Here is a 12,644-nt window from a genome sequence, read left to right as displayed (position 1 = left end):
GATTGGTGGATGCAATATGAAGGTTTGTGAGTGTTAGAGGAGGAGGATCTTCCAGGGTTCTCCGAGGGACCAAAAAACCAATGAGAACTCAGAGCTCTCAGAGAAAACTAGGTCCCATCCATTCCTGATGAGGACAAGTTGGTCTACGGTGTGTGCATGTGTGTATAAATAGACTCAAGAAGGAGTATAGGGAGACCCCATAGGCCTTCATCCCCACTCTACTGCCTCAAAAAAAATCCCCCATCTACCAAAGGGTGAATACACAATAAAAATAGTGACCTCTGATATGAAGAGTGCTATTAAGTGTAGGTAAGTGGTGTGCAAGAGGAGCCTAGTATAATGACAGCTGTTATAAGCTGATGGACAAAACAGGTTTGTTTATCACCATATTAACAATTCTGAAAGGCAGAAAGGAAGAGGAAAACGAGAGAGAAACGTTATGCTATTAAGTCATTATAGTTAATAGGTTGTGAGTCCATTTATCATCAGAGTACATCTGTAAAGTCCATGTGGGAAGGAGGTCATACAAAGCAAAGAGCCTCTGGCACTTACCAGCATGACCCAGGTGAAAGATAATGGTGCTGGGAGCGAAGCTGAAATTGGAGATGTTGGCACCAATCTTTATCCACTGAAAGAAAAAATAAAACCCCAATCACAATGGATTTATTAGACATTAGCTTTTATTTGTCATCAGTTAACCACAAAGTTCTTCAACATGCCTTTCAAACTGGAGTTACTTCAAATTCCTCATAAATTAAAATGATGGCCAAGACTGCAAAACCAACTTGTTTGTTACTGCTTGTCCACATGAGGAAACAGCCTGGAGTAGTTACTGCAGAACAGCTATTCCACAATAGCTTGCCACACCGCACTAACAGTGTCTTTGTGTGGTTTAGCTTCAATTCACAGCTGAGTTTATTTCACAATAGCTTCCCTGTGCAGACAAGCCCTTAAACAGTGGCCAACCACTACTTCTGCCAAGCTTTTAAGGCAGAAGACACTGCTCCTAGTTGCAATAATGAGTCTGTTTCATGAAAGCAGTCAGTTAGCTGGTATTTAACTCTTAAAGAAATAATATCTTGGAGTCTGCAGGATCTCACAAGTATTTTGCTAAAGCAAGCCTCCAAACCTATCCTTCCCTCAGAAAAATCTGATTTCCCTTGAATTCATATGAATAAAACTGGTAACTGTGAACATAATGTTCTGTTACTGAACCCAGGATGAAACTAGCTACAATTCTAGAAGAAATAAAAGGTTATGAATGACCATGTAGTAATGTCAGTTTGAAGGGAGTAGAAGTGAAGATGAAAAGGAGAAGCATCACTGAGGGAGTGCTGGCTAAGTCATCAACAAGTGCACCATGGATTCCCAAGGTAACTGGACACGGCTCTGTCCGATTGCCCCCAAGCCGTCAGAAGAGGAGAGGTTGCATTTGGAACACACGATGAGGTAAGGATGAGGGTTCAAAGAGGAGCCATATGTTTATCTCACCAAACCATGTATAATTTAACTTGATGAGCAGAGAGATTTTAAAGTATACCAAGCAAGTTCTAAAGTGGTGTTTAGTTGATGACAGGTGCTTGGCTGATGCTGTACATTTCACCTGTCAACATGGACTCAAATGCTGATTAGGTCCACAAGTGGGAATCAATCTGGTGGTCTCTCAGCCAAGTCCTTTAGCATGTGAATCCACATCACAAAAAATTGCCATGCAGTTTGGTATGACTGCCTTTGTTCTGGAAGAATCTAAGGCTGGAACAGCAGGGGCAGCTGAGGTCAGAACTGAGAATGTCAGCAGAGCCATGTGGGAGAAGCTTACACTGTACGATGCCTCATCCTAATCAGTGCTCTTAGTTTTCTAACTGGAGCATGAATTCAGCAAAACAATTTAGGGACAGGAAGTTAGAACTGAAGCTAGTCCAACCCTTTGCACCTAGATTGAGCCCTGAGTAGCTCCATTAATTTGCTTGTAACATCCCATTTCCATAATGCCCTGCCTTAACATCAGGCTCTTTCTAAGGACTGGAGAGAAGTTATATCAGCCAATAAGTAATATTGCTGAGTCAGGCAAGGATTCCTCTAGTCACCTGATAGCCTCTCATTCGATGTCTGGGAATCAAAACTGCACTTTTACCGAGGCTAAGGGGCTTTATTACATTTTCCTTAACCTGTTCAGTGCCTTAAGGTGATTTGCTGGAAGTCTAGCATAGAATGAAACAGAACCAGAGAGTTATCTGAGTTAGAAGGGACCTCTAGGAAGACACTGTTCTTCCCTCTGTATCACAGCAAGACTGGCTTAAGTACTCCTAAACAGAGTGTAGGGAAGACGTGTGGCTGTAGTTGTTTACTGTGCTAGTTTTGGGTTGTCGGGCAGAAGAGAAATTCTATATGGAATCTATTCAACTTACCAGAATGAACAGCAAAAACAGCGGGGAGAGGATCAAGGCTGTGAATGTGTTGGACACCACTGTAGGAGGCCTCTTCTCAGGTTCCCTGAACAGGTGCTGTGGAGAGAACTCCCTTTAGAAGCACTTCACAAGAATAATTTCAGCTCAACAGGTGACAAGTTTCTGTCCCAGCAACAGGTCCCACACACTAATTTTGATTGGGGTGGCCCCTTTAAGTATCAAAGGCCCAGTCCATGTCTTCCTTGTGGAAGTGTCTCCCCCTCCCAAATGTAATTCCTTGCTTTCTTGCAATGTCAATTTTTCCTTGTAGTCGGTAAAACAGGGAATCTCTGGGTACTCAGCATGCATCATGGATGCTACTCTATGAGCTGACCTCGAGGGAGAGGTAGGGGGAGAGATCTTTAGGAACTGGAAGCTTTCTTTGGTCTCCACTTGATGAAGCATAGAAAGTGTGATCTCTAACAGAGATCAGAGACAGAGTGTGTTCTCATTGCTCAAATATGAATCTCCTCGATGATGGCACAATATTTTGTTGCCACACCACCGGGACACAAAGTTTATTTCTGCCTACTGATAAGTAATGTGACCCCAAACTCCCTATCCACCAAGAAGTTATTTTTGTTTTCCTCTAATGGGCATCACTAACATGGCAAAGATGCTCTCGTATGGAAGGCTACTTTTTAAGGACTGTCACTGATAAGGGTAAAAGTGAAATATTCTATCAAAAATAGAATTCATTCCCAGCTTTTGAGCTGTACCTGGATTTCTGGCTTGGGAATGAAAAGCTTCTTTGACTGGACTGCGGATGGAGCCTCTTCCTCTGGGAATTTGATAACAACATCAGCCTGAAATGGAATTGAACAAAATTACAAAGCCATGACCCTGGTGTATGACCTATAAAGGCTATTACACCCCCCTTCCCCCACAGAGACAGATTCCCCAACATAATGAAGGCATTAAAGACGACTAAGCAATTCAGCCACACTACAATGAACAACTCACCACATAGACCTACTGAATTGCATTTTAAACTGACATTTCCTTTTCTGAACAGGGAAGGGAATGCCCTTCATTTAGCACTATACAGCTGGATATGTTCAAATCCCAGCTGGTACACACAAGCTACTTCCAGGGACAGCTTGCTTCTGAGCCTACGCCCAGTCAGTAAAGGACTGATCTCAGAGAGCCTGTTCCATGGCTGCTCTTCCATGACACACAGAGCTGAAAAGTCATTCTAGTCTTGCTTTTGCACCGATTCAATTTTTTTTTTTTTAAACCAAGAGTCTACATATGCCATAAAAGGAAACAAGATCAGCCACACAGAACTACAGCGTTTGTCTCTTTATTCTTCTAGGCTTCTATTATTGCTTCTCACTACACTGTCAGTGATCCCACAACCATGTCACTGCACAGTCGGCAACATACCACATTCCAGAGGATTGGATTTTCCAGAGTGGCATCTCCAATTATCAAGTAAAGGGTGTAGGTACCAGAGGCAGAATCAAACTCTGTCTTTCTCTCAGCAGTGTCCAGTTCAAACTTGTACACATTCTTGCTGTCTGGTTCTGCGACAAACACCACCTCCTGCCCAGTCTTTGGGTTGTGAAGACGGACAAATGTCTAAGAAGGAAAGTGATAATGGCTTTATACTTATAGAGGGATTTTCATCGCAGGAAGAAATCCTGGTTTTGACACATTGAGGCAGGCAAGTATTCATATTTTACAGATGGGGAAACTGAGGCACATGGTGGCAAGTGATATACCTAAAGTTAGTGATTCAGTGGCACAGCTAGAAATAGAATTCAGGAGTACTGACTACTGGACACCTTACTGAATCACTTGAGCACAATCCTTCCCACAGTAGCCACACTAATATAGGAACCAGTGCAGTTCACAAAGTCTCTTGGGTGCTGGGCATTTCCTGCTGTGGCTGCAATGAGCACTACTTGCAATGTATTACTATCATCACATGCCTGGTCTCTAGACCGTGAGGCTGGTATATCGAATGCAACCTTAGGCGTGAGAGTTTCAGGGAACATTCTGTATCCAGGGTAGAAATGCACTTTTACAGCACAGGATGTAGCTTCCTCCACTCTGTATTTGTTTCTCTAAATAAGCCATGAAGCAAAGCTTAGCAGAGGCTTATTTAAAATGTAACAAAAAAAAAGTAAGAGAATTGGATTCACTCTGTTCAGATCCAATCTTCTTTCCCTCCCTTTTGGGTGCACAAAGTATTTATCTACAATTTTCCCATCACAGTTCGTTTCAAACACAGACAATAGGATGGTTTTCAAAGCCTAAGAAAGCTTTTCAAAGAGCAACTGCTGCCTAAGATGCCTCAAGAGGCAGCATCCAGATGACAGGATAACTACATAAATTCATCCTGACCTGGTGAGGGATGAGCTCGGCTCCACTGTTCACATCCACCAGCTGGAAGGACAAGGCAAAATTCTGATGGCTGTCAGCTGTGAATGATCCTTTGGCTTTGGCTGGATAAGCTACCCTAAGGAGGAGGTGGGGGAATAAAAAGAGATTAGAGATGGTTTTCCAACAGAGGGTTTGGAGTCACTGACATGTAAGTCTGGCTAACAGTGTCACGATTTACTCATGGGGGACTTACTGTAGATTACTTGATAAAACAGACCATCAGTTCAGAGAATTAAAATGCCTCTCTGTTCCATCACTGCCCTCCCACAAAACTGAGGGGGAAAAATTAATGATTTAGCATGATTTATTTCTGCAAGCTATTTGTGTATATTAAGGGGAAAATATTGGATTTAAAGAAACCCCACAAAAACTGATTTATAGTTAGAGCTGTGCAAATAATGGATTTCTTGGTTTGCTGGCAGTTCAAAAAACAAAACAAAACAACACAACACACCCTGAAAACTAAATTTCCAATAAAGTGAAAAGTAAAAAAAAAAAATTGGTTTGGGTTGAATGAAATTATTTGTTTGACCGGAAACAAAATGTTTCATTTGCAGTTTAAAAAAATAAAACTGAAGAAAAATTCAAGATGAAAATTTACCACTCCCAACTCAAACATTTTGTTTTGAAAATGTCAAAACAAAATGTTTTAAACTTTCAGAATTTTTTGGCTGAAACAATTTGGCAAAACAGACAATTTCACTGAATCTGCATTTCCCCCTGAAAATAAAGTCTCAGCTGACAAGTTTCAGCCAGCTCTATTTGCAGTAACATTACCTCACACCACACATTCATCTTAGAGGTTCCTCTAGATGAAATCTGCCAATACCATGAGCACTTAAGCAATTATTTTAACTACTTATATCTGCTAACTTGAGCACACTGCCAATATGAAGTAGCTGCATGGAAGTAACGGAGGATTACGGGGCTTGTCTAGCTTCTGTCAGCACTTTCTTCAGTTTAAAAAAAAGCCACTTTTCCCCAATGAGCTTTCAAGGATTTGTGAGTTGAAAGGAGAAGGCACAGATACACTTCTGATGACGTTTAGATACAAAAGACTACTTGAGCTTCCATAGCAGCAGATCAGGAGGTACTGAACAGCAGCCTCGGCTCAATCTTGTCATTTGTCAGTGCATCTCACACAATATTGCCTTACCTTGTGGTTTTTGGTGCAATGCTTTGATCCTTATCCACAGTAGAAAGATCCACATTTGTAATGCCAACTTCTGTGGAGACCTTTACTTTCAACTGCAGCCAAGCATAATAGGGAAATTAACAGTACACCCACTCACACAAAGTTCATGCCAACATTTTCCTTTAGAAGTCTAGAAATCCCCCTTACTCCCAGATGCATAAGAGATAAATCGAGAACAAGTTTGAAGTACCCTTTTTGCCAGAATTTGGGGGTGGGTTGGAGACTGATCATTCATTTAGAATATACTCCCATACCAACCCCCGCACCCATGCGCCAACAATCCAGACCTCACACTGAGATCAGTAAAGTACAGCTTGTCTATTATGGTCAGATACTTGACCGTTTTTAGATAATAGTACCCCTCTCCAAAGAACAGCGTAGGAAGATGGTTCAAGCAACTAGATCCTGCTATACGTTTTTTAAAATTAATGGAAACGATGTGTGTTACTCTGCTCGCAGTTTTGAAAATACATTTCTACTTTTCTCAGTTCCTATTAATATCTAGCTAACAAGTCTGACAGTAACCTGCTACATTTTTCTTGCCTTAGACCTCTGGTAGGTCTTTCTGCACAATCTCTTACCACCAGGCAAAACCAAAGGACTCACAAATGCTTCTGGCCTCTACTTCAATTTAGCAAATTCTCCTTTATGATTAGAGTCAAGTTATTATTTGTATTGCAGTGGCCCCAAGGAGTCTCAGTCATGGGCCAGGACCCTGCTGTGCTAGGTGCTGTACAAACAGGACAGCCCCTGCCCCAAGAGTTGACAATCCAAGTAATCAATCAAATCAAGTGGGATTTACTTCCAGCTTCCTCCCAATCATAAATAGTTGCTGCAGAGTATAGCTTTTAACTGGCACATTTGTTCTCCTCACATAAGAATGGCCACACTGGGTCAGAGCACTGGGTCTATCTAGCCCAATATCCTGTCTTCCAACAGTGGCCAATACAAAGTGCTTCAGAGGGAATGAATAGAACAGGCAATCATTGAGTGATCCATCCCGTCATCCAGTCCTAGCTTCTGGCAGTCACAGGCTAGGGACACTCAGAGTGTGGAGTTGCATCCCTGACCTTGTTGGCTAATAGCCGTTGATGGACCTATCCTCCATGAACTTATAGAATTCTTTTTTGAACCCTGTTATAATTTTGGCCTTCACACCATCTTATAAAAGCATTCCTTGGAGAGTTAAAATCTATTCATTGCCAAGATGTTTTCCCATCATGTACTATGGTTTGTTACTGTAGGGTTGCTCTGAGTTCCAGACCCTGCCACACAAGAGGATTTCTCTTACATAAAGAACTTCATTTGCAATGTTCAAAGCAAAAAAGAGGTAGGTTAGATTTTGGCCCTGCCAATCTTGACTCTGTCCCTTTACAACTGAGAATGAGAGATTTCAATACAGATGTTACCCATAAGATTTCTTGTTAGTGGATCCTGCCCCAAACTAGCCAGAGAAGAGAACTTCATATTAGTTCTAGGACAGGAACAAAGGAAGCGAGAATCTGATCCACTTCCAGTTTGAAAGGCAACTGAGAGCACCTCAGTGCTATTCCATAAAGCTCCCTTTACTGACTATTACACACAAGCCCATCTCACAAATATTTTAATGCCAGGAAATGCAGTCTTTCCACATGGAGTAATAACCCTGCAGTTTAGCTCATTACAGTCAAAAACTACTATGCATTAGGGACAATTAATGGTAATGACAGCCTCCGAACACACAGCTCCCCCACAGCCCTCCCCGCTAACAATGAGTCTTCTTATTAGGAGACGATCACACAAAGCCATGGGCATTAATGCATTCCCCCGGCGCCACATGCCTCGAGAGAGTTTAAGCAAGACCATCAATCCCTTCCTGACACTCTAAGTGCAATTATTACCACAATTACAACGCCAATTTGATAAGCATGGCAGAGGCCAGCACTTGTAAATAAGTGTCTTCCTCCCCCCATTCTGTGCTGACTGAACTGTAAGATTTTAAATGCTAATTTTTTCATTAGCAGCAACTGAGGGCAAAAAGTTAACCCCCCAGAATACACATCACTTGAGGAGAGTGACAATTGTTCCCAACTGTCACCACTGCAGTGACTTTGTGAATGGAATGTTCTCCCTGGAGCAAATCTGGGGAAAAAGTAGAATCCCAAACATTTATTCACAATTATATTTCCTTGACTAACAGGCAGTGGGCAACTGTTCTACTAGCAGAGGTGTGTTTGAACAAGCGCTTTTTAATTTGCACCCACAACTTGACTCTCTGTCTTGCTCTGACACGAACATCAATGTCTACCTATTTTCAAGATGGAAGGAACATAAGTTTGACTGTAGAGTATGTACAAAGACATTAAAAATCAACTGTTTAATGTTCATGTTATATAAGGAACTGCGTAACATGGCTCTTTAACCACATCCTGAAGTTTATGGACTCAAATTCTGAATAGCTTGGAGAACCAATATTTCTAGTGAGTTCTTCCATCACTTCATAGTAATGGATGTTATGCAAACAGTTACTTTACATCGCCAATGTTACTAATCTTTGTTCTGTATTTGATGTACATATATTACCTACTAAATGATTAATAATCAGTAAAACTACTCTAATTGATCCCCTCCAGATCTAGCTTCTGATCCTGAGGTAGTCATAACAATAATAATACAGCCTAAGCGTTGGGTACTTTTCATCAGTGGATTTCCAGCTACTTTGTGGCCATTTTACACATAGGGAAACTGAAACAGGTGAAGCGACTTGCCCCAAGGTCACAGAGCAGGCCAGTGGCAGAGCTAGGAATTCACATCCCTCCGTCCCCCCGGTCTCCTGACTCCCAGCCCCATGCTCAACCCCTTAGGCTAAATCAAAGTCTGCTGCTTTGCAGAAGATTGTGATAGCACACATTCAGTATAATGGGCCAGATCTTCATATGGGATACATTAAAAGTAGTTCCATTGAACAAACACTTGACAATTAGACAGCAATCAAAACACACCCACCTCAACTTTGTTTGCAATTAATCGACTGTCACCATCGACGCTGATGGAGAAATCATAATATCCACTGGCAGGCTTGGCATTCATGAAGTTCAGCTCAAAGATGTCTCTGTGACAACAAGAGCAGAGATATAAAGAACAGAAAACACACGCTCTACAATATCCATATAGGAAACTAACAAATAGGAAACTTGTGCAACTATACAGAAGTGAAAGGCTCCAAAGAGCAAGGTATACTAGATTTTCCTCTACCACAGATTACAAGAATCAGAGAAGCAGCATATACAAATTGAAAAATATTAGCATGAATTCAGCATTTCTGGTTAAGAAGAGACTTTAACGCTTCCAAAAATAAAAATATCTTCTACATTTAAGTCTGATATTTTCTAGGTACACTGCATCGTAGTTTTATTACAGCATTTTTTCTTGTAGACAAACACTTATGCTCTATCTACAGCAACTGCAACGGTTAACAGTCCTGAGCAGAAGAACAGTAAGTTTATAACAGAGTGAATTTACACAGTAAAATGGAGGGCAGGAATGATCATTTCTTTTGAAGGCGGGGCAACTTCATCTCACCCTCACAAATTCTTGCTGGATCAGTCTGAACTGATGGATTTATGGCAGTAACCCCAAACATGTGGCTTTTAGGGCACCATATGTGGCTCTCGTTAAGTCCACATCTCAGGTGCAAGTCTGATGTCAGAACAAACATAATTATGATAAGCATATACCACACAATCCAAAATAAGTAAGGCAACCCTAAGCATACAGATCAGCCCTGCCAAAATCATTCTTCATCCATCCAAGGAGTTAGGGAAAGAGGAGAAACACCCTATGTTCCCTCCCAGCAGTCAGAAATATTTTTGGGTGGGGAGAACTGCATCAGTAGGGAAATGACATGTGGCAATGATTCAGTATCATTACTAAAGAGCACTCAAAGTCACTACGCTCACCAATAAATCACTATGGTGCCTTGAGTATTCCATCAATAAAAACAAGCGTTTCTTTCTTATGAGAGGCAGAGAAGGGGAATAATCCCCTGTTTTTATAACAAAGGTTGCTGCTTTATGTCAAACAGTAGAAACAGGTTTGTTCCTTACTCTGAAACGGCAAACGGCATCTGGTGAAGGACAGTGGCTTTGGTAGAAGCAGACTTGGCATGGTCTAGCTTTACAGCAGCTTGAGTCAGTGGCTGTGACATGACATTGGTCACTTGCAGCTAGAAAGAGAAAAAGTGATTAGTAAGAGTGAAATCCACATTTCTGGGAAGGCTAACCAACAAGGGAGCTAATTCTTGGAAGATGGAGAAGCATCCAAAGACAACTCACTTGTAGGAATCCCCTGCCCTCTACTACTATTCCCCATGATTTGATGGCCAAACATGTCAAGTTTGAAACACAGCATCCTCAGTCTACCAAGTTCCTTATGATGCCTTCATATAGGGATGAGAAACATTATTAATTCTCCTAATAAAAGCAATTATGCCGAGCACTGTGGTGCTTTTTGTGGTAGTGTCTCTGCTTAGTCCCCAGTACACAGGGATCCATAAGACTCAATTCCTAAATCCACATTCAATGCCTATGTGAAATAAGTCTGCACTTGAGCCCTGGTGCCAGAAGTGAAAGGCGTTATCCAACGCACTCAGCCATCCCATCCCTGCAACACTGCAGATTGAGCCAAGATTATGGACAAATTCAGATCTAGGAGCTCACCCTGAGGATGGGTTGATGATGAGACACGGCTGCTGGCCCATCAGGGACAACGATGACGGGCAAGTGGTAGCGGTTCTGGGATAAAGAACCTGCAGCACAAGCCACGCTGAAGGCCTCAGAGACTGTCTCAAAGTTCTTCTTGCTAAAAATTGCATTCATCAACTGGATTATCTGATCCTGAAACAAAGAGGAACCAATCATGTGTTAGCCAAACATGGGGGGTGGCGGGGAAGGAAGGAGAGGGAGGGCCACTTTCCCCAACATTTGAAAAGGGCCTAGCCCACAAAGTGCCAAAAACCTTCTTGTGCAGGAACAGAAGCCTTGACTAATACTCCGGTGATTTTACCTTAGAGCTCTCTGCAGATATGACTGGCAAAATAGTCTCATTCAAATACAAATACAGTACCCAACAGCCACAAGATTTATGTTTCTTTTCTTTTAAATTCATTTTGTTTAAACTATTATTAGGTCAGCCCTGTAACAATGGAAGGTTAGTTACCTGTTCTTCGACTGGGTCGAACCGTAGGATTCTTGTTCTTGGGTCTAGAGTTCCCAGCACAAGACAGGAGGGTGAAGCCCAAATTAATACAGAATCTTTAGAATTCCTGTTTGTTTCAAACTATAAGACTACCCCTTGATGTAAGCACAGGCATTGGGGCCAACTTCGGGTATGAAAATGGCATGGTACTCAAAGCCAATAAGAGGCCTGTATACACACCTCATATCCCAGAGAGTCCGTCCAATATCCGAGGAACGGATACAGTTCATTTATCATTACAAAACCAGACCAAAAACACCCACCACAATCTCCTTTTAGTTTTCTCAAATGCATTTAAAGTTCCTCTAGTTGCTCAGTTTCCACTGTGTTCATATCTACTGATGTCTCATTTTTCCCTGTGTTTGCATCTACTGATGGACAAGAGACCCCAATTGAAGGCACCCAGATGGAAGCATCAGATCCTCTATTACGTGCCAATCTCACAAAGTGCTTTTCAACAGAACAGAGCATCTTGCGGGATCAGGGACTTAATCATCAACAGATACACTGGTTTAACACCATGAAAACTGTAAGGGGAGTTGTTTTAAATATTATAAACTGGCTAAACTTTAAAATAACTCGGGCAGCTTTCTGAAGAGAAGGTATTTTCCCCATTCAGTTAAAAAGTCATCCAACAAAAGAGCTCCTGACAGTCTGATTTAGAATCAACGCTAAACAATTTTCTCTAATTGGCCCAATTTATTTTTTTCTGTCTTGGGACTCTGACAGTCTGAAATGTGCGACTGTGTTCACCAGAACCTGTGTGTCAAAAGCGACATCCAAATTACTGCTTGGCAGCAGCATGGAAAACGGCCAAGAATGAACTCCGATTCCGTACACAGGCTTCATTCTCAACCCCCTCCATTGCTGCTATTACCTGAATGATGCACCAAGTGGCTCAGCCTAGCTTCTTTTTTCAGGTCCTTACACAAAACAGGTTATAACGGTACACTGAGGTTCAGTGAATTTTACCCTAAAAGATGCTAAGGAAATGATCCTGTAGAGGGCTCGCAATAATGATTTCTATTAGGGCTGTCGATTAATTGCAGTTAATTCACGTGATTAACTAAAAAAAAATTAATTGTGATTAATTGCACTGTTAAACAATAGAATCCCAATTGAAATTTATTAAATATTTTTGTTTTTCTACATTTTTCAAATATATTGACTTCAATTACAATACAGAATACAAAATGTACAGTGCTCACTTTATATTTTTGATTACAAATATTTGCACTGTAAAAATGATAAACAAAAGAAATAGTTTTTTTCAATTCGCCTCATACAAGTACTGTAGTGCAATCTCTATTGCGAAAGTGCAACTTACAAATGTAGATTTTTTTGTTTGTTACATAACTGCACTCAAAAACAAAACAGTG

General features: G+C 41.3%; 1 protein-coding gene across 2 annotated transcripts in view; it reads right to left on the bottom strand.

Moving 5' to 3' along the window:
• RPN2 (ribophorin II) overlaps positions 1-12,644 on the bottom strand; it is a 31,495-nt gene that overhangs the window by 7,260 nt on the left and 11,591 nt on the right. For both annotated transcript variants that reach the window (XM_005295323.5, XM_005295324.5), the window contains exons 7-15: positions 10,728-10,904; positions 10,116-10,234; positions 9,016-9,121; positions 5,992-6,083; positions 4,797-4,911; positions 3,834-4,028; positions 3,167-3,253; positions 2,409-2,504; positions 553-628 (exon numbers count right to left, since the gene is read on the bottom strand). In XM_005295323.5, the coding sequence (XP_005295380.1) occupies positions 553-628; positions 2,409-2,504; positions 3,167-3,253; positions 3,834-4,028; positions 4,797-4,911; positions 5,992-6,083; positions 9,016-9,121; positions 10,116-10,234; positions 10,728-10,904 (1,063 nt within the window). The remainder of the gene's footprint in view (positions 1-552; positions 629-2,408; positions 2,505-3,166; positions 3,254-3,833; positions 4,029-4,796; positions 4,912-5,991; positions 6,084-9,015; positions 9,122-10,115; positions 10,235-10,727; positions 10,905-12,644) is intronic.

This window comes from Chrysemys picta, chromosome 13, assembly GCF_011386835.1.
Source record: "Chrysemys picta bellii isolate R12L10 chromosome 13, ASM1138683v2, whole genome shotgun sequence".
NCBI classification, from domain to species: Eukaryota; Metazoa; Chordata; order Testudines; family Emydidae; genus Chrysemys; species Chrysemys picta.
Note: the sequence above shows the minus strand (reverse complement) of the source record. Positions and strands in the feature narration are given on the sequence as shown.